Consider the following 24,265-nt stretch of genomic DNA (forward strand, 5'->3'; position numbering starts at 1 on the left):
ATTCCCAAGATTTTCTTGGATATTGAAAAACAATAGCATATTTGATGTAAGAAATAAACTAAAGCCACAACCAATCTATTATAATAACAAGAACATTTGGCATTTACTACGGCTGCTTTTCCTATGAGTAAATGGAAACTCTAAAAGATTTCATTACTGTTGCAGATAATAACATTTTGGGGATAAAAGTGGAAATATATACAGTAAATTACCTTCACCGCAGAAAAAACGGGCATAAGGCGGCTCGCAGTGAGAAAGTGCGAGCGGCTCTGGGAATGTGGGGGAACGTTGGCAGTGCTAATAGTGTGGCCGTGACAGATGCCAGTGTTCCAGTTAACAGTGTATGTGAAGTAGCCAAACTCACTTTTGTTCTCTTCCATGAAAAGTCAGTATGCAGAGGATATTTTATGAATGATGTTTTATCTAAATACAGCGACAAACAGCATTTAAAATATTTGAAGAAATACGAAGCATGTGCCTCACAGTTTAACCTTCATGTTATTGATACGGTGTGCGGTGTTACATTAATTTGACCCAGTTTTCAATGACGGTTTCACAGCTTCTTAATGTCAAGTTGCACTGACAAGAGAGAATTACACCACACACACAGATTTATGCAATACTTAATTTCACTCCAATTCCCTTTCTCCCAGGCGGAGGCCGTGGGTTGGAAAGTGGGTGGGAAATCCCAGGATCCTTACTCAGTGTTAAAAGTAATATTATCAATATTTCACTGAGTTTTGAATAAGAAGGATATTAGGAGTCGAGAGAGCCGTAATGGATGGATATATATGGATGCCAGCGATGAAAGAAAAATAAATAGTTCATATTTATATCTTAATTTCTGCGGAGTGACTGAGTTGTGGTCCAGCCCCGCTGCATACAACTCACAGGAGGACAGAAGCAGAACTGTAAGTACCCCGCTGTGCAGCTGGGCGTGTCTCCCAAAGGCAGTGAGTGACTTTCCTTTGATCTCGGCAGAAGAGGTGAAGACTGGCATCGCTAATGAGAAGGTCTACCACATGAACTACATTGGCCTGTCACAGCATGTGGCAGGTTGGAGGGATCTAATGTGTGAACGCACACACTATTGAAGTTGCTTATCTGAGAGAAAGCAGCAGACAAAAAGAGAGGGAGACAGAGAAGTAGGAGGAAGAGACAGGCAGAATGAGGCTGGCTTTTGTTGTTGTGTGTGTGTGTGTGCACACTTCACATTACCTCTTTGTATCTCTCCAACTCCTGAACGAAGGTGCGCTGGTAGAAGAGGGAATGCAGGCGTTCTTGAGTGTAGTTGTGGCATAGGTCCTCAAAGGTTGCGCCGCACTCGCGCTTCGCCAGCCTGGGGTTTTGAAAGCCCGGCGTGTCCACAATGAGCAGAGAGCATAGGGAGTGCTGGCTGGATTTCAAGGCCCTGAAGCACACAGGGAAAACACACACACACACACATACTGAGATGCTTGAGACCACATTGTATTGATTGCATTCAATGCATATAACCCCCGGCTTTAACCTTAGCTCTCTCCACCACATCCTTAACTTGAACCATCACTAAACATAATCCTAGTTCTAAATGAAAAGCGAAATCCAAGGCCTAAAGTTAAAATAGCGTCTTATACTGCCAAACTACCCGTAAAAGCCGTTAAAAAACAACCTTGTCGAGACAGGCAGCACTTGACCTCCCCCCCCCCCCCCAAAAAAAAACTGGATGTAATGCTGTAATGCCAAGATTTATTAGCACATCAAAGATGTCATCAGGTGTCTGCATGATTTCATTATTTAACGGTGCAGCTAAAAACATGCCATCTTAAATTTGACACAGCTTCAGGAAAATACAGGATCCAAAATACTAACCGGTTTATTAAAGAGATGAGGGTTGTGAAGAGTTCCGAGTAAAGCCCCGACGCCATGGCCTCTAAACAGTCCATCGCCGTGGCTTTGGATCCCGCTGTGAGAGGCAGCCAGACCGAGAGCAGATCAGAAAAAGCTCATAACATATCTCCATCGACAAATAATATGAATAGCAGTTGAATTAGAGGAAGAAAGAAACACAATTTGTTAGAGGCAGGCATAAAGTATTCAAATTGGGTCTACAATAGTCTCTGTTAAGCAGCGTCATTTAGGTCTCAGGTGTTTCCTAAACGGTCCGGTCAACCGGCGCATTCTCATGTCTGTGCCCCGCGGCAATGACCACCTGTTAAACTCCTAATTCATCCCACTAGCACAGAAAATAGTGCATTCATGTCGACTGAGGGACATTTTCATGTGCGCGTACACACATCGGTGACTGTATGTCCATGTGCAGGGAAGGTTAAGCGGAGGTCAATTCTGTCCATCCCTTCTGTGACAGACTTTTAACTGTAACCTCGTGCCCTTCAAAGAGCGTCGCAGCCCTGACGGAAAGCATGTGAAAAATCAATGTGAGGCAATTATGATTTCAAGGACAATGAACGAGGAGCAGATCCAAAATTGCTTGTCCCGACACAGTGTGTGTACTTATCTCTCAATAGCCATTGTAAAGCTGTGGTATTCATTACTAAGATAAGCTTTACTTTCTCCAGAGCATGCAATTTCCCTCCAGTGATGAGCAGAGGCGTATGCATGTGTGTGTGGAAACAGAGTGACAAAGAGAAAGCGTGGAGGGAGGTGGTGTTGGTGGTGGGAGGGTGGTGGGTGGGGGAGTGAAGAGGAAATAGTCTGTTGGTAAATGCGGTCTGTGGAGTACCTGCATCTGCCGAGCCATTTTCGTCCGAAGCCTGGCGGATGGAGCTGGCTCTGGGCAGGGTGCCCTTGGCCTGGTGCTTGAAGATGGAGGAGGAGAGCTCCTCCAGAGTGCAGCCCAGCAGGTAGGCTGCCTTCTGAGCCCACTCATGACGTGCAAATTGTTTCCTGCCAGCTGAGACACATGCATGGAAACCTCCATTAGCCCTTCTGCCAACGACCCCAGGTACATGGCTAGCAGCTGGTGAGAACATGCACTTAAAGCATGTTCCAATGTTAGCGGCATAAACGGAAAGAAGAAGAAAAAGAAGGAAAATCCACTTGCTTCAGCGAGTACCGTTTCATATTCAAAAAGAAGTCTATGAAGTAATGATTGCCCTTTTCATTATCTCGAGAATGAAAGCAAAACTTATAATTACTGACCATATAAAATTCCTGTGCAAAACCTCCTTTTATCATCTAAAAAACATCTCCAAACTCCGCCCCACTTTAACCCTGTCAGACGCAGAGAAGCTCGTCCACGCCTTTATCTCCTCTAGACTGGACGACTGCAACTCACTCTACACTGGGATCACTGACAAGAACATCACCAAACTACAATATATCCAAAACAGCGCTGCCAGGGTCCTGAGGGGAGTCCGGAAATATGACCACATATCACCCATTCTCCAATCACTGCACTGGCTCCGTTTCATTCCGGATTAACGACAAGGTCCTAGTACTCACATATAAATGCATCAACGGACATGCACCCCCCTACCTACAAGAACTTATCACTCCCCTAACCTCCACCCGCACCATCAGATCCACAGGCCGCTCGCTCCTTCGGGTCCCCAACACCGAGCTCCGCACCATGGGCGACCGGGCCTTTTGCTCGGCAGCGCCACGCTTGTGGAACGGTCTCCCTGACCACCTGAGGGCAACTCAGACACTGAACTCTTTTAAGACTGGCCTAAAAACCTTTTTATTCAGGAAGGCATTTTTTTACCTTGAGTTAATTTATTGTCAGCTATTACATTCTTTTTTTATTTTTTTTTATGGGTTGCTTTAACTATGTTTCAATCGGTTTTATTTGTTTTCACTATATGTGTGGCACTCTGAGATTCTTTGAAGGAAGAGTGCGATAAAAATGAAATGCATTATTATAATTATAATTAGGGAACACAATTATTGTATTTACATAAAGTCCTCTGTTGGGAAACACGAGTGTTCTCGTTTTAATCTCGTGGCTGAGTGATGGAAACATGGCGATACGAGTGCAAGCTTGAGTTTTAATCCACCATGAAGTGGTATCTTCTAAGACTTGAGAGAGGAACCGGGGGATTTCACGCAGAGAGCAGTGGGCTCTATCTGTTTCATCAGCTCCGCAGCAGCCCTGCGTACTTCTCATGATAAGCAGGACGGTTGACAAGACAAGTACAGCCATTTGAATATTTGCTTTGATAGACATTCGCCACCACGGTAATTGAAATTCCGGTTCGTCATCAAAAAAGAGGAAATTGGGTTTGCCAATATTTTGGGATATTACTGAATCAAAACATAATGGAGTTTATAACTTTTTAAGATTAGAAAATAAATACATATTTATAATACTTGCCCTTAGAAGCATCCAGACTCAGTGTGATAAGCCTTGTTTTATCTACACTTATTAAATTAAAGTTTAGATACAGGGAAAGGCAAGTTCATTTCAGGTGGTCCCTGTAATTCGTTTTGGTGGAGAAGAGACCAGTGCTGCCCTCTTGTGTTCCACTATGAAGCTGCACTAAATATATATCTATATATATATATATAATATTGTATAATGTTTGTGACAGTCAATCACAATGAAATAACCAGATTATGATTAGAGTACCTTAATGAATGAATTCAATATTCCCTGAGAGATGGAATGTATTTGCCGCCACGGTGTTGACTATTGGGCATAACCTTTATCCCATCATGCCTTGTTTCTTCATGAGAAGCACTGTGTGTTTGACAGGAAGAAATCAGTCGGAATCCATAAATCTCCCAGTCATTTAGAGATTAGATGTTGTTAAGTGTCTGTAGAATGGAGCGATAATAATTGTGCAGCATTTTAAACGGGTTCCTGAACGGTGTTGTGCTGCCATCAAATAGATTGGCAGCCAGCTGGAGGGGATCCCTGAAAATGATTTTTCAATTACATTGCAGGCAGAGAGTGAAGAGCAAACAAAGATGTCAAAAGCCAAACAGTCACCGTGACAATATATTCCTTGTGAGTTGTAAATCATTCTGATGTACTGCTTCCGAACCCCTGAAAGTCATATAGTTAATAGATGTGCCTTACAATTACATTTGCATTGCAAAATACAGTCAAATTCCATCCTTTTAACAGCCCCCTATACCTGATCTTAAGCAAGGGCATATCGTACTAAGAAAATGCTGTATATATGCAAATCTTTTTGACAGCATCAACCTTTTAAAATAGAAAATATCTCATTGTGAACTGAAAGTCAAATGATAAGAGGCAGATCGACTACTTTATATTTTTGCGATTAAACAAAGCGTAAGTTTGAAAACAATTCTGGCGAACAAGGGTCATTTTGTGATATTTTGGCTTTTACATCGTGTACTGTAGTGTTTGCAATCCAACAATGATCTCCATTACTGGATTTGCATGATATCATTGATAACATTATCCGTGTGTGATGCAGTGATAGACTATAAAAGTATTCGGTGAGCAATCTTACCCTTGGAAGCCCCTGCAGACCCAAGATGGTAGATGGCCCCGAGGATGAGCCAGAAAGCCCTCTGCTCGTCACCACTGATCCCCAGAACCTTCATGGCTGCTTGCAGCTTGGAAAACAGCTGGGAGGCCCGCTGCTTATCCTCCGTCTGTCAGATAGCCCATTTTAGAGTGATTAACGATTACAAAAAAATCCTCTATAAGATGTCTTAAAGTAATACTAGGAGATTGAGCAACTTGTCATACTAGAAGTTAAAATGGGATTATTCTGCCAGCTGTTGAGACGGTTCCATCTTTCAAAACACACGTTCTCACCTGTTCTCATTTATATTGTGAAATTGCAATTTAATTATTGGTCGTCTGTTCTGGGCCACCACATACTGTGCAAACGGGCCAACCTCCCATTAACAAGTAGTATTTACCTTTGTCTGAGGCATGATTCCAAATGCATTGTGTTCAGCAAAGTGGTTCAGGTGCAGCTCCGTTCTGATAAAGAAATGAGAACAACACGGAAGGCGTCAACATCTCCCATGTCTACTAATGTCTTCATAACAGAAAAGCAGTAACACATCAACAAATGAATCCAAAATGTTGTGGTGCGGTGAGCATTGATTTGGCATAATAGTTTTGATCCACACCTAAGAGAGCTGTCGAGTCCAGCCATCAGGTAGTAAAAGACATTAAAAGTGGACTCTCCCCCTGGTCTTCTTGACACCCTCATCTTCTCCAGAAGCATGGTCTGCAAGGCCGCAGCAGAACCGGATGTTAGTATGATCGAAAATAACATTCACAACAGGCAGTGCACGTATAATAACAAAGCCTGCTGGAGGGGAACATTTGAATTAGTTTATGACACATTGTCTGAGAGCAGATTTGCATGAGTAGGAAATTCAGTTGGTTGAGCAGCAGCGATTTGAATGAATAAATGAATTAGGGTTTTACTCGACAAAATTAATTCTGAGTCGACAATTTAGTCTAGGATTCAATCGATTAGTTGATTTAATCGACAGCAAATCTGCAATCTTCCACAAATAATCACACAAAAACACTGACAGACGGACGGACAGACAGGCACATGTGTTTATTGGTACCTGTATAGAGGCTGAGGTGACCAGGCCTGCCTGGTCAAAGTCCATGGAAACAATATGGGAGAAGCGACTGGCATTCCCATTCATACAGGTAGAGGCATTCCCAAAAGCTTCCAAAACTGTGAAGACCGCCTGCCATTTCTCTGCTACAGACAACAAAGAGTCCGATAAGGGGGGTCCTTGTAATACATCAGCACAACATGCACGACACTTTGTACTTTTTACTTCCAGTTCCCTTCCAACCTACTGGAGAATGTTTTGTTGGTGCTGCCAGCAATGGTGATCAGGTATTGGATGATGTGTTGACAGTTGGTGGTCTTGCCACTTCCACTCTTGCCCAGCAGGACGATGGACTGATCCTGTCGAGTGGTCAGCAGGTTCCTATAGGCAGCCTGGGCCATGCTGTAAATGTGAGGGGCAGTGTCCTCCCGTCTGCAGCCCTTGAACATTTGCATCACCTGCAAAGAAGATACATAGATCCCATGTAGTTCTGCATTCTGACCGCCTGCTCATGCTATGCTGCTCCGGACCAGATGTGTCATTGTATCCACAGGCTGCAGCCTACCTTCTCAGAGTACATTGAAGGGGCGCTAATGGGGTTGACGACCACCATGTTAGGCCCAGCATGGGTGTGCACCAGGTTACCGCCATACCGCTGCCTCAAGGAGTGCATCACGCTGGACTCGTTCAAATACTGCAGAGAGGCCAGGTCCTCCACCCGGTCAAACATCAGCGGATTTGCCTGGAGTTCAAAGTTAAAGTGGTCACATACTCACCCGGTGTCATTTGTAATTGATGCGGTTCAGAGATGATTTGATGATTAAATACCTTCTCCACATTGTCTTCATCCACATCCAATAAAGACCCGTCACTTTCCAGGCAGATTTTCACCTTCCCCTCTGGCAGGCTGCCCGCCTCCGTCTTCAGGAGAGTTGCTGCAGCACCACAAAGTCTGGAGTTAATCCATCCTGACATATGATCTCGAGCCGAGTGCAGCGGCTTCACCTCATTTTACATGTCGGATAATGCGAGGCAGTTGTATTGCTTTCAATAATGCATGAGCTTCATTAAAAGTGAACAAGCAACATGCTTAGTCTTATTACATACAGCCGGGAGTCTAGTCTAGTCTGGATACTGGTCCATTAATGCTGAAGATTACTTACCCATGGAAAATCCATCCTTGTGGACAAGCCATACTCTCTCTGTGTTATACCAGGCTCTCTCTGCCGTTATCTGCTCCTCAGTCTTTCCCTGTTAGAGACAGGTTAACAGTCAGGATGAGAAACAATCAATAATTGAACATAACCAAACTATGACTAAAATAAAAAATTAAAGTGCACATCACGGGGATCCTACAAATTACACTTTCACGAGCACGACCTAACATGCAACATGCAGTTCACATTCACATGAGTCACATCAAGGGAACTGCATTCATAACCCCCCCCCCCCCCCCCCTGCCGCCCTAATGCACCCTCCAGAGCTCATGGAGAGTGCATTTACTGTGTTCTCTGAAAAGACATCACAGACAGATTGTGGGGCAGGGATGTTTCATCACAACTAAGTACATCACAAAGACAAAAATACACGGGTTTAGGGGATTGCACAGAAGAAGAACAACAAAATATCTAAACAACAAACAGAAACAGCCCAAAAGTGGTTTGGAGTGAGTCATGCATGGAAACAGACGTAAACAGAAATCTAACATAACAAGCATCATATAGCTGCACCAAGACAGCGTTTGTATGTTCTCCCTTTGGTTAGGACGTAGGGACAGCAGGAAGTGAAGTGTAACAGCGAGGGCGATGGGGAAGATGTAACCAAGGCCTTCCTGGAGGTGGGATTGCCTCACTTACGACTGAGCCGTCCTCCTACCCACACCCTCTTACTCTGTCGGCACACAAGAAAACCAAAAAACCACACACACACACCACTCTGACACAAGGAAGAACTACAATCAGTTGTAGCCGTGGTCAGACCTTAGCTGCAGCCGAGTGTGCTGCCTGAAGGATGGCCACGGGGTCCTCAACCGGCTTGGACTGGAGAAGGGAAGGAGAACTGAGAAGTCAGCATTTTCAGTGGGTTTCAAAATGATGCAGAATAAGACACGGTGGAGCAAAAAAAAAATTACAAACGTGTATTAGGTCAACATGTTGTCTGTGTAGAAAACATAATACCAAAACACTGCGGCAAGGCCATCGGCAGTGCAATGGCGCAAGAGTAAGTCAAGCAACGGCCACAGAATAAGTGAGTCAGAGTAACTCACCATCTGAAATGACAACATGAATGCATTAATGAGCAGGGATTACAAGGTGCATTGAAGTACAGCGAGTGGGCTCTGCGGGGCACACAATAAATGATCCGTCATATTTACAGTCACAGTTAACAGGATCAGTTGTGCACAGTGAGGTCTACATGCAGGGCCCCGTGCATCCAGAAACAGTCGTAGTCAATGCTAAAGAACTTAATGGTGTGGTTATGCATAACACATGGATATAATGTAATGGGATGCACACTGTATCACTGCGAGCAACTTCTGGGAGTTTGATAAGAGCATGTTCAGGTGTTCATATGTGACCACAGGCTTAGCCTGAGTAACTATATACGGGTGTAGACGGCAAACACAGCGAGACCGATACACAGCTGCAGGGTCGTGCGAATTGGAAACTGAACATATTCTAAGCTATTCATAATCTTACCATTTAGAAATGTAAGAATCCCACGACCCAAACTTTAGTCGCCGTTAGTTTGTGTCACACCACTACATTCCGGGGCCCTCCCATGAATCCTGAACGAACCGAAGAGAGAAGCTCAGGGACAAAGACGAGCAGGCAGAGGAGGGCAGAGAGGGGTCAGTAGAGGAGAACAGACTGCAGCACTCTACGGGCGAGGCAGCGAGGCAGCGAGGCGAGCCCACCGTTGAGCCGGCCATACCTGAGAGGATTTGTGGCCTCTGGCACGCTAGCCATACAAACAGCATAGAGGACAGCAGCGAGTCGGGATCCGATGACCCGCAGTGAGGCAAAAGTGGAGACGGGAGACACAATTTGAGACAACGAAGGGCGGGATGATAACAATAATTGCATTTCAGTGCTCTGGACATTGAGAGAATAAATAACCAGAGAATACCATATTATCAAGCACTGTCAAAGTAATAACAATGGGCATGGCACGAAGTACACAGGTGCTCCTCTGGACCCGACGACAAAGCAGTTAATACCACCGAATGAAAGAGAGGAGGGCCCTGAGGCAAGAGAAACACAGAGCTACAGTTTTTAATCCAGGTGTGCAGGTGAGCTCAAAGAGAACAATAACTCAAACTGTTGTTTCTGGGGGGAAAAAGCGTCACCTATCAATCACACGGCATACCATTTACGATGGCATGTATGGATCCACAATTGGATATCCTAATCAGTTGTGTCCACAGAATATTTTTCATTCCGGTTAGGCCTGGGCGATAACTCAACAACACTTTACATTTCCACTTAGTGGTATGCATTTAACAAATGTCTACATTTTTTAAACCAAACAAGAGTATACAACAAGCGGCCTTATAATCTGGTTATTTCATATATTGGGATACAGTTGGGATGGAAGATTATGTCCATATCGCCCATTTGTTTTCTTTTGTTTTCTTTTCAATCATCTCCGTAACTTGCAACAGAGAAATATCCCTCCCATTGGTCTCAAAGTATCAGATTTCACACCAAGTGGCCAACAACGCAGAGGACCCCCTGTAATAAGAACCCTATTGGCGGACAGCATGGGACAGCCGTGTACACCGGGCCATTTTAGACTCATTTCCCTCTCTCTGGGGAAGCAAGCATGTTGACTCAGGGTGGTCACAGGGCAAGCCTCGGTCAAGCATGGCAGGTGCAAACCAAACAAAGTTAGAAAGAGAGAAGTTACATCGTTGCCATTGACGCCGAAGATCCTCCTCACACGCTTGTAATCCTCCTCAGAGGGAACCAGCTCCGGGACCTACAATTGGATAACAGGACCAGCAGTTGCAGTTGGGCAGCCAGGAAGTAAAATCAATAATGCAGAGGAAATTGCTGTTATTGTCCACTTTACACAAGCAAAAGACACAAAGTGGGCACATCGTAGCATGCCATGTGAAACAAATGTAGATGACATTTGAGAAACGCACACTGTGGCGTGTACCTTTGCAGCAAGATGAACACCCAGCGGTTCATTTGGTGCGGACTGAGCCCGGGGCAGCGCAACCAGAGGCGGCTTACCATCAGGGGCCTCAGTGGGACAAGGGGTCTCCTTTGCCTTCACACGGTCATATGCAAACACCCACAAAACACACGGGTGGACGGACAAACGGGCACACAGATGGAAATGAGATGGGAAGGTGATGAGGATGATGACATTGATGTCCGAGCATGCTGCACTTTCCCTAAACTCTGTATTCCATTCAACACGTACAGAACAAACCCCACTTCGAGGGATGCTTGCTCCTGGTAATTCAATTTTCCAGTTAATTCAATGAGGAAATGATGAAGGGGAAATGAGTATCGAAGGGAATCAGACAATTAAGCGCCGCATCAAAAAGATAATGGTTCAAGGCTTTTGATTGTCAATGGTTACTCGATTAACAAGTTCTTGTTCCTTAAAGTAATTAAAATGGTTTAGCATTGTCTCAGCTGAATGCTCAGACAACATGCAAGGAATGTGGGGGTGGCACCGGAAATTAAATCATCAAGTTTCATCATTTGCTCTCTATTTGTATGCAGCTGTGGATCAATAATTCAAATAATATATTTTTTTTCCCATATCTGCTTCCGTTTAAATAAGTTATATTGTGAGGTTGTGCAGCTAAGAAGCTATTTTAATCATGACAAAACCATTACTTCTGATTAATGTTTATCTTGAGATGACAATCAGGCTAAGTAGGGCCATTACAATGCTCGTTTTAATTTAACTTTTTCCCGAATCTCATGTGCTAAAAGTGAAAATTCAACTAACTTCCACACAAAGCCTAGAGGTGACAACAATCACATCATCCCGATGTATTAATGCGTTTAAATTGTATCTCATGGTAATGGCATGTCGTGTTGATACGTGGCTCCACGGAGAGCAGAACAAACTAAAATCACAAGACGGCACAAGCCTTTAAGGAGGCTCACACACAAAAAGCACATTCCTGACACAATACCCCTCGGCAAAAACACCAGGTGCATATCTCCAAAATCAAATCCCTAGCTCCACGGCCAAATAACCAACTGTCGGCCAGATTGTATGGGCATCTGTCAACCACATTTTCAGATGGCCCACGAGCAGACAACATGCCAAAGACTCTATATCACAGGACACCAATCTAACCGTGTCTAAAAGTACACATTGGAAAAGGAGACCAGGACTTTAAATACTGAAAGCACAGCGACACAATAAAAGTGTAGCTGGAGGTGAATTTAATAATCTAGGTACCAGCTCCAAGCTGCACGTAAAGGATGCATGATTAACTGGGATCTTGGTTTTCTGGTCAGCTGTTGTGAGATGTTTAATTGACAACAGCTAGTGATTCGCGTACTGCGTGACGATAAGCATTTGTATTCTCATCGGGATTCCTGTTCCCCGGAAAGAACCGCCGAAGCCCCCTTGCCTCAGTGGTCAGCGCAACGCCAGGGCTCTGCCTGCAGAAAGTGACAGTAATGAGTCCGGCTCAGCGCTCGCAGAGAACTCCGACTGACCGGCCCAGCAGAGTGCGGGCCATGAGTCCACCCTCGCTCCCACTGATGAAGTCTATTCATGAGCTGGCACATTGCACCCTTCTTGCCTTCACTTATTCAAGCACGCTTCATTGTGTCCCAAAAGAAAATCGACTTGTACTTTTGTGAACACGTGGAAAGAGCAATTGTGTCAATCATGAAGATGACGTGGAGTAATACGGCGGCAGCAGTATGAGGTGGTAACCGAAACCTCCAGATGTATTTCCGAGTAAACCCTGTGAGGAAGTGTCTGTGTTATTATCAAACAGCATGCTCCACCCAGAGGTTAAGGAGCAAACGTGCACTTATTACACTCAATACCTCCGGTTTCTTGACAGCAACAAGACGGGGCTTGGGGATGAACCCTGCAGGAGGAGCCAGGGAGTCCGTTCTTTGGACAGGGATGAATCCCGGAGGTCTTGCGAGGGGATTCTGTTTTTGACCTTCTAATTTTCTGGCGGGGATGAAACCAGGTGGAGGTGTCAACAGGTTCGGTTTGGGGAGCGGGATGAAACCAGCAGGCGGAGCCAAAGGGTTGGGTTTGGGAGAGGGGATGAATCCAACTGGAGGGGTGAGCGTGTTGACTTTTAGTTGTGCGTGGTTTGGTGCCGTCGTGGTGGGCACAGATAGGACCTCCTCCGTTTTTTCCACGGTGGCTTTTTCCTCCTCTTCCTCCGCCTCTTCTTTCTCCTCCTCCTCCGCCTGCTGCTTCTCCTCATCTTTCATGTCCTCTTTGCGGTCCTGGGTGCGGGTGCGAGGCCGGTGTTCCTTGGTTCTCCCTCTGCCCATTAAGCTGGCCAGGCCCGCGGAGATGTCATCCTTGTCCTGTCGAGCAGGTCTTGTGCTTCGAAGGGTCTGGGAGTCTGCAGCGGAGGCGGCCCCGGCAGACTGGTTCTGCTCTCCCGTCCCAGCAGGAACCACGCGCCTGACAACTCTCCTCACGAACACCGTTTGACCTCTGGAGCTTGGCTCCTCCCCCAGACTGTCTGAGCCGCTCATGGCAGCGGTACTATTGGACTCTTCAGCTGACGCCGCCGTCGACTGTGGACCACTTTCTGTATCTAGTCCAGGTTTGGTGGCTCCCTGAGGCTGACTACTATCTCCATCGGACTGGATACAAACGGAGACAATAGTTCAGATTATACATACAAAGGACGCAAATGAACTGTCAGAGCTCAGAAACTCTGTCGAAAGTCTTCTTCAACAATAAAAGTGTAACTCTGGAGGATGCACACAATGCATTTAGAAGTGAAACACTGAATATAAACTAAACGTGTGTCCGTGGTCACTGCAGACACTGTGTTTCAGACAAGTGATGCTCAGTGTTGACTATGGAGATTAAATTGTTGAAAATGTCCATTGTCAAAGTCAAGCTTTAGTCATATTCTATAACCATTAATAATTACCATCACCTGAAATCATATCTATCAGTATAATTATAGATGAAGACACTGTATTTATCATCACTGTATATTCAACGTGTTGCTAGTTAACTACCCAATCATGGTTAAGTAAAAAAAGCACTTACATCTGGCTTGTTCCCAACTTTGACCTACACAAGAGGAAGCAACAAGAACAAGATGAAACCACACATTCAGATCCCAAACGTGTCTCCATCAACAGAAAGGTTCACCCATTCAGCATGCAACAGCATGCACGTATGAATTGAAAAGCAAAAAAAATAAACACAAACACACAGAAAAATCGAGACTTCCCTTTTTCTCCCAGAATGAAAAGCGGGATTTGTACGCCATGGAGACGAGTCAGAGGTCATGGAACAAGCTGGGCGACGTGTCCAATAAATGTACGGAATAAAAAAATAGATAGAAGAGAGACAGCCGAGGAGAGGAGGAAGGGCAACTTAGGGGTGAAAGGTGGAAAACTGTGAACTGGTTTTCTGCACACAGCAATGTGGTGGGACCATGCAGCCCTGAGGACAGAACACATGAAATGCAGAGTTTAATCATCGCTCAAGAGACAAGCGGAGACATGACGATCTCACAGTATCTATGTAAACAGGACTGAAAGTCCGCACTCAGAATCTACGGTGGTATTTAATAAATGTGGACTTTTTGCTCGCTGGAAGTGGAACGGCTCTTCTCCTGTGTTGGTCATTTGTCTTCAAATCAATCAACTTTGAGTTAGCAAAATACATTAGAGCCAGCGAAATGAATGGTCGATTGACAAAGGAATCTAACTAACCTCTCCTGCTAACCCCTTGCCCCCGATACGACCCATACAGCTTCTCCAGTTTGCTTTCCTTTCTTTTTGTTACCATATGTCCTGTTTGTTCGTTTTGTCTGCTTTCTTTTTGTCTTGTTCTGTTTGTCTCTTGTCCCCTGTAAAGCGTCTTTGGGTACTCAGAAAAGCGCTATAGAAATCTGAATTATTATTATTATTATTATTACCTCTGATTTTCACACTTACGTCTATACTTAAGAACCAGGCAAACCTAACACACCTTTTCATTCACAGTTTAAACAACAACAAAAGGCCTTTTACTCACTGGGGAGACAGAGCGCAGCAAAAATGTTTCACCACGTCTGGCCCTGCATTCATCCACTCCTATAAATAGTTTCAGCAGCGAAAGGAGGCCATGTCTGTGAGGCCATCAGAGCCCCAATGGAACCGCGAAGCAGAGCATGTAGACCCTGAGCGGCTCACACCGCTCACCACACACACAGTCCACCAGAGGCCCGCGCACATTACCTTCTCTTTAGGCCTGGTTAACCTTCCAATCTTCGCTCCGCCACCGGAGCAGTGTGGTCGGGGGCCAAAGCGTGATAGGAACCTGGGTCTGCAAAAGAGCTCACGCTCGCTAGTCCTGAGGGAGTGGGAGGGCAATGTCGACGGTGGGGTCGCAGTCAGCACAGCACGGTGTGGTGTGGGCAGCGCAGGGGGCGGAACGTGAGAGGAGATGGAAGAGGGACAGCTGCTGTAATACAGAGGGGCTATGAATAGCATTTGCGGAGGCACATCAATTAACAATTTTCACTCGCACTTTCCTGGTGACAACACGGGTTCTCTCTAATCAGGTGGTACACAAACTTGTATTTTCCCTTTCCATTTGAGGAGAACACAAAAGCTGCAATAACTCAATTAAGAGATCTATGGCTCAGTAATTCAGTCATTTCCAAACAGACTCCCCTCCACAATAAGCATTCACACCATTATCTGCACATCTTACATAAAAATTAAAAAAAATCCTCTCCATTCGCTGTAAGGTGAGATTTGCATTGATTCGCAAATAAAAATGCAAGAAAATCAAAGATCTGTCAGCTGAGTGACGACACAGCATGTCTGTAATATTTGTTGAAGGTATTTTCCTCAACATGCTTTTTAAACCACAAGAGGGCGCTATAAACTAATGTAATAATGTAATGTTTCACAGAGGGATCTGCATGGGCACACTACTGACCTACATTTGAGATGTTGTATGGTTTAGTAACAAACGTTGAAAAACAGCATGAACCAAGGTCAGATATATGACAAACAGTATGAAGGAATGAATTGTGATTAAAATCGTTCAAGACATGGCTTTATGTGAAAGCTCTGACAATACTGCATTACAATAAAAAAACAGTGGGGTAAAAATACCTGCAACAGTGAGTCGCCTGGAGGTAGGTTTTTATTTTGTTGGTGCCATGGCGATAAAGCAACAGGCTTGGCTGGGTGGGAATAGGCTAATCCCTCTTTGGCGTGCCCTTTCCCTCTTTATAAACTGTTTAATTGATTAAATAACCAATTATTAAATGTACAAAGTAGCAAGTTGTTGAAGTCATCCATTCAGAATCATGACAAAACTTTTAAATTGTAATGTGAAAAAATGTAGCCTTCCTGCTGAATAAAAAGCAGAAAATACTGTATATATAAAGTGTTCCATACTCGGGGTAAAAGCAGGAGCTCCTATTAGCGCTCAGCATAAACCAGCCAAACACAGCCTAACCCGCCTATCTAGCAGTTTGCTAATCCCCAGTCAGTTACTGGCACACGGCATTGTGTCGGCTGTTTGTCTACAAAGACCAAAGATTAAGGACCCTATACACCCTAAACACTGTGGATTCGGACCCAGTTAAATCCTTAAATACTATGAAATATGTTGGGATTATGTTGGATATAAATTCAACTATATGCTTTTTCTTTATTGACCTAATAATTTGAGTTTTAGTTTTAAAGGGAAAGCTAACAAAACAAGAAACAAAAAGCTACAACACAATGACAACATCCCTGAAAAAAAAGTATAATAGTTCTTGATCATTTCAGATTAAAATCTTTATGCAAGCATGATCCCCAAAAGCAGGCATAAATCCCAGGGATGTTTGACCAGCGTCCACGCTTTGGGAGCCAAGAGCAGGAATGAATCATTGGGACATCAAACTCTGCAGCGCTGACAATTCCAGGATGCGACCCAGATTTTACTCAGCAATAGAGAAAAGGCCAGAGAATCAGAACTTCCCTCTGAAAGTAGGCCACCGCGGTGTGATTTAGGGGGCAGCAAGTTTATACCCAGGTGTGAGCTCACCTGGGTCTGCCGGGTGTCGTGGGCAGCACAAAGTAAACATGGCCTCATAACAGTCATAGGCAATTTGGAATGATGCTGGATTCTTGGGTGAGAAATCCGACAACCAATAAATGGACCCAATTGTAACAGCACACATTCATAATCTCAATAAAACAGGAATTATATCCGCTTTTAGTGACACTAATAAAAGTGCCATCGAACAAGTAATGAGGCTCAATTACAATACGTTGTGCTTATGGCTGACAGGATGAGTGTGTGTGACAGATATGTTTTCAGTCTCACACAAAATTAGTATGTCTGTTTTATTATATTACACTGTAGTCGGAAATAGCCACAGTGAATAATTGTATCTGACAAAATGACATGAGGTTAGGATCTGAAACCAGCACAAAATGATAAATTATTAAATGCATGTAAAGAATGGAGGGCATCTTAAGCACAGCCTCTCCATCATGTACCAACCCGCTTTATTCTGGGAAGCCCCACCTCTTTGTAATCCACGCCTGTGCTAATACTCTCTGCTGCTGTAGCATCACCCCACTGGAGAGGGGGATGATGTGATTTAAATGGGCAGCTCGGGGAAGACATTACACAGTTTGCTAATTTCTTAATGATAAAACTGTGTCTGGGCTGCAGAAAGACAGGAAATATTTGGGTCTGGCAGATGAGTGATGCAGGGGATATTATCAGGTCAGTCCTGGACCATCCTGGCTATCATGCAAATTAGCTGCTGTATGATTTGGGATGATATGACATGAATCATCTTTTTTCTGATAGTTTAAACATGGCAAAAACAAATTACATTTTATATTCATTCTATTTTATTCTAGTGTAGTATATTTTGTTTTAGTTTAGTTTTTTTCAATTTATAAAAAAACTCTAAAAACTTTAATAATATTATTTACAGGAGCTGTCCTCTTTAAAATAACGTAATTGTAGATATAATTATGAAATGTGGAAGTAAAAATGTATTCATAAATATCAAGTCAGCTCTGCCAATTAGACAGAGGTGTACAATAAAAAAAAGTGTCATGTGCTGTTCATGAAGACACTAACCAGTTCGAGGGAGATCCCTTTTTGGCCCCCTGCAACAACAAAAAAACGTTGTTTCTTAATGCCTCTGACCAATTGATTGACCTCAACCAGCTGGAAAATTGCTTCAGAATGTGTGTGAGATAACAAATAGCAGACACAGGTATCACAGCCCCACACACACTGTCCACCTCCTCACATGCTGTACAGCCAGGTTCCCCATCGACAGACTGAACAGGCATGTGCACCTCATTTCTCACCTCATGGGGACACACTGGAGTCGTTGATCCTGCTTAAATCATTAAATAAATCCACATCATATTTAAGGGGTTTAAAGCATTTTTTAAACAGAAGCTCAATCCTATTTCACAAAACATTTTTTGTTTTATGAACTGCGAATGGAACTTACGATCACAGCAATCTGTGTCCAGAAGCGTGGTCTAAAACTCGGTGTCTGATAGGGGAGCTTACAGTGAATCGGGAAAGACAGTTGGAAATATAGCAGAAGAATTGCTGTTCTGGCCTCATGAAGTGTGGACAATGTCTGCCACCCAATGGACAAACGGTTCATGTGCTCAGCTGTGCACACTCGGCCTGGCCAATAAAATATCTCATTTAAGCACAGAATAATGTCCGGGCACGTCGAAAGTTTCTTTCTCCTGAGAAGTGATCAGCTGCTACGCCTTTGAATCTCCAATATGCAAATGTTTGAGATTATATTAATTTAGTGCCAGAAACAATTATATGGATAAGGAGATTTCTTTTGAGTGTGTGTAAATGTGTATTATGCACCCAAAAGCATCGACTGATCAGACACCAAATAATTTTAAAACAGAAATCAAGACTCCAGGAAGTCACTGGACCCAGCCAAGTAGTCCAACACATAAACAAACCCCTGTATAGTTAGAGACACAACAACACAGCTAGAGATAAAACATGTTAATTCCTGAGTTGTGAAAGTCCTTTTTTGTTTTCCTTTTGAACACAGCTAGGCTAGCAGTTTCCTCCTGCCTCCAGTGTGTATGCTCAGCTAACAGTCGCTTGGTTGGAGCTTCATTGCTACCATGCAGATAGACAGGAGAGCTGTATGAAATGTCTCTCTCCAAGAAATGAGCTTTTTTCCCCAAAATGTAAAAGCATTTCACAGACCTTCAAATACATTCAGCCAATGAGCGATAAGTGCTCCTGCATCACAGATGGTTTTACCTGCGAAGCAGAGCTCTAGATCCAGAATCCAGACCTTATTATAACCACCTATTATTAGTGCGGCTCGTTCTAGGTCACGCTCATTTTCAGCTTTTTCACCGTGGCCTGTCTTGTGACGATCGTTCGGATCAGTTGAATGAAGGTCAAAGCAAAGCAGATGAGTTGCGTCTTTGGCTGTGGAAACATTCCCACATGACGGTCCCATGTGATTCAGAATGACGGTAGCGTGGGTAAAAGCATACATTGGAAGGTGAGACAAATCCGGTACACGCAAGCTGAAACGCACATATCAAGTTCACACCTGCTGCTGGACAGGACACACCACACCAATTGTGATGCACCACTTCTATTTAAGTTAACACACTGGCCTTGTTCTGTGCACCTTTGACATCAGAACCACAGATCCTGTATGGCCCCACAACATGAGCTGGAAGCAGTGGACTTTCCCACCAAGCCCAGCAAATCGGAGACAGGTCTCAACCCCGATGTGCTCTGAACAGAATGGAGATAATCTCCTTCATCACACAAAAGCGCTGTGAACCAGTTTCGTACAGTGGGATTCTGGATCTGCCTGTAACTGACAACTGGCGCAATGTGGTTGTCAAAAATAATTGATTTTACCGATTGAAACATTTGTCTCCGTCGTCATGGATATTATTGTCTTGTGTGTATCAGAATTAATATGACACACTATAATTTACCTGAGGTAAGGCTATTTAATAGGAAAAACATACATTTTCTGAAAGTTATAATCAAATAAATGGACGTTAAGTCCCAATCTATCAGAGAATTAGGTTACACGGTGGTGATTGAGCATATATTCCCCACCTTGCATTAGCAGTATTACAAACTGGGTGTCTGTGGGGACATTTCCCGGGAGAAATCACAAGCGGCATCCCTGTTTGGACTGCTGGGAAGTGAGATTCCCCAAAAAAACCCTGCATTCACTGCTTTCCGCCCATGAGAAAGAAGCGGAGATCTTGGCGTTTGGAAGTGTAATTTCTGAGCTTCAACATTATCTAACAGTATTCTGCTTTTTTTTCCAGTTTTAAACCAAAATGACACGTGTGATGTTCTATTTACATATATCCTCATGATGCAACTAATATGCTTGGGCTTTCAACCAAGACCGTCTATTGAACTTTGTTCAACTTTTATTATAAAATGTATAGAATAGCAAAAGCACTGCAAGAACATTGCTGACGCAGGTAATCTCAGCCTTGAGACACTTAAAAATGCTCAATTTCGGGTGTTTGTCGTGCCAGCTAATAAAAGAGTTTAACTTGATGCTCCTCTACTTGTTGCACATGATTATCCGAGCGAAAAAGAACTGAATGGGCCAAGTCTTACAAGACCATATGGCCGCGGTCTGTGGCGGCGTTTGGGCCGTTGTTTTCTTCAGCGTCCCATTGTTTGGTGTCAAAGGACTGGGGGAGGGTGGGGAGGCAGGGGATTATACACAGAACACATTCTCTTTCTCAAAACACACACACACACACTCCCCCAAACACAGAAGCACAAAAGCACATTGCCAGTGTCATTACAGTTCCACCCATGATTGAGAGATCTTCAAGACCATCTTCAAGGTGCTAAACCACATACTTAGAAGGAGATACCGAAATAATAAGAAAAAAACCTGGTATATATGGTCATTGCAGGTGGTAATTTTATTAAATGTTTTGTAAATGTTTTTGTAAATTTTCCCCATGGTACATTTTCAAAAAAAGAAGTCATGACACGGCTCCAGACGCATTAGAACAATGCAAGAATAGAGAATATTTGTCTCACGTCTGCAATTGTCACAACATCAAAAGGGAAATAGTGGCCAACAAGAAAGCTGCGTTCTTCAGTAAGCACTCATCGGAATGACATTCTGCGAAGGCATTGAACACAGAATCAATAAGTGTGGAATGTGTGTTTGCCAGTTAGAATAGATTCACTCGGTGAGCATTACTCAACAACACTACTTACATCGAGGACGTCGTTGTGGGGGCCCTCGGTGGCCCTCAGCCATCTGCTGTTCAACTCACTCAGCTCCAGAATCGGCTGCACCTTCAGCCGGACCGTCTCTCCAGACTGGCGGATCATCTCCACGATCTCATCCCTGCTCTTGTTCTCCACGTTGATGCCGTTGATTTCCACGAGCCGGTCCCCCGGCACCAGGCCCAGAGCCCGGTCCTTGGTCCCGGCACACGGTTCGGCAAAGTGCACCGCCCGCCGACACACTCCTCCATCGGGCAGCCTGTCTAGCATGGTGGTCCTGCGCAAAGAGAAGCCAAAATCCCCGGTGTTGCGCCGCTGCAGCTCCAGCTCTCTTGGATTTGGTATTGGTGGAGCAACGAGCACAGGCAACTGCAGGTCTGCGCCCGGGAAGGTCTTTTCCACCAGCTCAGGAATGCCAACCGTGTAGGTGCCTTTTGGGCTGGAGTGGGACTTGAAATACGTCGTGGAGTTCTCCCCAGCAAGATCTGAAGCCTCCGAAGTGTCGTCCCTGTTGACCTTCTGGGAAAAGGACACATGCTTCTGGCCGACCACAGAATTCACCCTGGCCAATTCCCCAAACTTAGCTGCTCTCTCCTTCACAGATCTGCCATGACGGTCCAGTTCGTTTCCCCTCATGTCTTCGCCAGAGATACTTGCACTTATTTGCCCAACATCTTGCCCCGGGTTGTGAAGGCGCTCGGCCTTCAGGTCCATCAGGCTGAGCTCCATGTTGGTCGATACCTTGATAGGGATCGGACTAGAGATCTCCAACTTGCTCCTCAAGTCCCTCTTTGAGCTCCCCCGATTGAGGTTGAAGAAGCCTCTACGTATGCTCATCTCTTCCAGGCTCTTCAACTCTGCCTGGGACATGCACTCTTTCTTCTCCTTCTTCTCCTTCTTCTCCTTCTTGCCCAAGTCCTTCTCCTTGTCTTTCTTAATGAGGTGAAACATGCTCCAACTTTTCTGTAGTCTTATACCAGTTTGAATTTGTTCACAGACACAAAAAGAGCAGTGTCATGCCAATGATGAGAAGGAGAGAGAGAGAGCATGCGTGGCAGCTACGGACCTGCCAGGAAAAAGAGGATAAAATTAAGAAAATGTTTGCTGGTCAACCTTGTTTAGTTTTGCCAAAATATTGTACTGGCATGTCAATTGTTGGCCAATATTGTTTTATCATGCACATCTGTAATGGCACATGAAGTATCATGTCAGATGTGCAAAACTAAATTGCAGATATAGTCAATTATTTACAGGATAGGTCTTTAGTTATCCTTTCTTTAGCTTGAAGTTTAATACTGTAATATGTTTTATGTTGTTATGTATAGATAAGTAATAACATTCGTCCTACATTATATTGTTGGACACATGAAAACATTTGGACAATGCACATCATAACCCTTCTACTCATCTTGGAGCTTTTGCATCATGGCAATCAGCCTTTTTTGTTCACAATCAAAATAACTCAACATAAAAGAAAGGTATACTGTGACAGCTATGTGAAAGGGAAATAACAACACGTATTGCTGCGTTACAGTGTCAACAAAAAAATATGACCTACAAACACTAATACAGTCTAGATGTATTCTCTCAGTCCTCTGCACTGACACGTCCACCATTCGGAGTTGCCCTACATACAGACGCAGTTTTGAAGAGCTTGGAGCACATTTACCTTGCTGTCAAATGTTCAGCATCACCGTTAAAAGTGACGCGGACCACCTGAACATGTGTGCACGAAGCTCTCCATAGAACCTGAATGCGCCATTATACAGGAGTCCGGGTTAAACCACAAACAGCTCATTCGCACTTAATCACATCTCCTGAAGGTCAGACAGGCTGTAAAACTGCAACAGCCTCAGTTTACGTAACATTTAACTTCTGTAACCTTTTTCACGTTAAATGTTAGAACATGTCGTGGTGTTTAGCTTTAACGTTAACTGAACTTACTGTCCACGCGCTGTTGATGTGACTGGTCGAGCTCGGCCGTAATGCTCTCCCTTTAAGCTGCTTTGCCCTCATTCTCTAGCACCGGTGGCCTTTAGGGAGCACTTTCAGAGTGTAGCCATGTCATTTATATGAAATAACACAGTGTGGAGTTAACGCTAATGGCACACATGAAACTGACTTACCTGCAATGGCCCGCGTTGTTGCCTTGCTTGAAGTTGTCGGCATTTTTATCCTTTGTATTGACAGCAGGTGCGAGAAATGTAACTTGTGGTGCCTTCATGTGCTTACCGTATGCTCCGTCTTTACAGAACCTCGACTCTAGACACACCCCATCACGTGTTTATGTTTTTAATGTAGGAAATAACTGCCAATTATTAGTCATGTATAGAACGGATTAGTGTATATACATATCAATATGAAACTTTAAATGATGTCCATAAAACACAAAGAAATTACATAAATTAATGATTATCCAAGACATAACTTCCCCACGTGTTATGCTGCTTTCATGCATACTTTTTCTATATTAAAAAAGGTGTGCTAAATCCTGGACAAATCTAGCCCTCTATAATTGGTGTTGGGTCGTCAATGTTTCAAAATCACTAAAAAATTAGTAATTCCAACAGCACCTAAAGGCAGCACCAGTGTAAACCGGATAGCAGTGACCCCTCCTGGTCTTTTTACTTAATAGTCGAGTGACGGTGGAGATATACAAGTGAACATGTAAATATGATATGATATGATATGATATGATACTATAGTATATTATATCTAATAATGTTTTTTTATTATATTTTCCTCTATTTAGAGTTTTTTTTAAGTGCTTATTAAATAAAATTTATTATTATTTTTAAGTTAGGGAATATCAAGCCTTTTGTCACACTTTATGGAACAGGTAACTTGCTATACAGGTTACACTCCATAAACTTAGCTGACTTTGCCCTTTTCGATTAATATTGACTTTTAAACAAGATCGGAGCCTTGTGCATTGCTGCTTAACGGGACAACGTAGTATGCAGTTTAACGGGACAACATAGAATGTAGTTTAACAGGACAACTTAGTATTTAGTTTAACAGGACAATGTAGAATGTAGTTTCTGATGTTCAACCAAATCATCTGTTTTCAAATGATTCTTTGTGGACCCTTGTTTCTTCCAAAATGGTAATGTATGTGGGAGTAGGTGTAGGTGTAGGTATGAATAAATCACAGCAAAATCTTGATTTGACTCTATTTACAGAAACGTTTTCATGAAAATCTGCACTTCATTATTATCCGTGCTTCTATCTACAGTAACCCTAAACCCAGAATCGTATAATCACATTGCAACATCTCCAAATCATTATTCTTGGT

At 43.7% G+C, this 24,265-nt stretch overlaps 1 protein-coding gene across 18 annotated transcripts in view; it reads right to left on the reverse strand.

The window, feature by feature from the left end:
* LOC130212450 (unconventional myosin-XVIIIa-like) overlaps positions 1 to 23,170 on the reverse strand; it is a 58,928-nt gene extending 35,758 nt beyond the window's left edge. For 5 of the 18 annotated variants that reach the window (XM_056443553.1, XM_056443562.1, XM_056443499.1 and 2 more), the window contains exons 1-14: positions 23,097 to 23,170; positions 20,959 to 22,036; positions 8,490 to 8,549; positions 7,674 to 7,761; positions 7,339 to 7,445; positions 7,076 to 7,252; positions 6,758 to 6,968; positions 6,514 to 6,656; positions 6,061 to 6,161; positions 5,845 to 5,908; positions 5,427 to 5,571; positions 2,723 to 2,893; positions 1,852 to 1,945; positions 1,219 to 1,411 (exon numbers count right to left, since the gene is read on the reverse strand). In XM_056443553.1, the coding sequence (XP_056299528.1) occupies positions 1,219 to 1,411; positions 1,852 to 1,945; positions 2,723 to 2,893; positions 5,427 to 5,571; positions 5,845 to 5,908; positions 6,061 to 6,161; positions 6,514 to 6,656; positions 6,758 to 6,968; positions 7,076 to 7,252; positions 7,339 to 7,445; positions 7,674 to 7,761; positions 8,490 to 8,549; positions 20,959 to 21,921 (2,517 nt within the window). In that variant the 5' untranslated portion in view covers positions 21,922 to 22,036; positions 23,097 to 23,170. The other 13 variants (XM_056443581.1, XM_056443500.1, XM_056443496.1 and 10 more) reach the window with 12 other exon arrangements.
* Positions 23,171 to 24,265: the final 1,095 nt, after the last annotated feature.

Source organism: Pseudoliparis swirei, chromosome 3 (assembly GCF_029220125.1).
Source record: "Pseudoliparis swirei isolate HS2019 ecotype Mariana Trench chromosome 3, NWPU_hadal_v1, whole genome shotgun sequence".
NCBI lineage: Eukaryota > Metazoa > Chordata > Actinopteri > Perciformes > Liparidae > Pseudoliparis > Pseudoliparis swirei.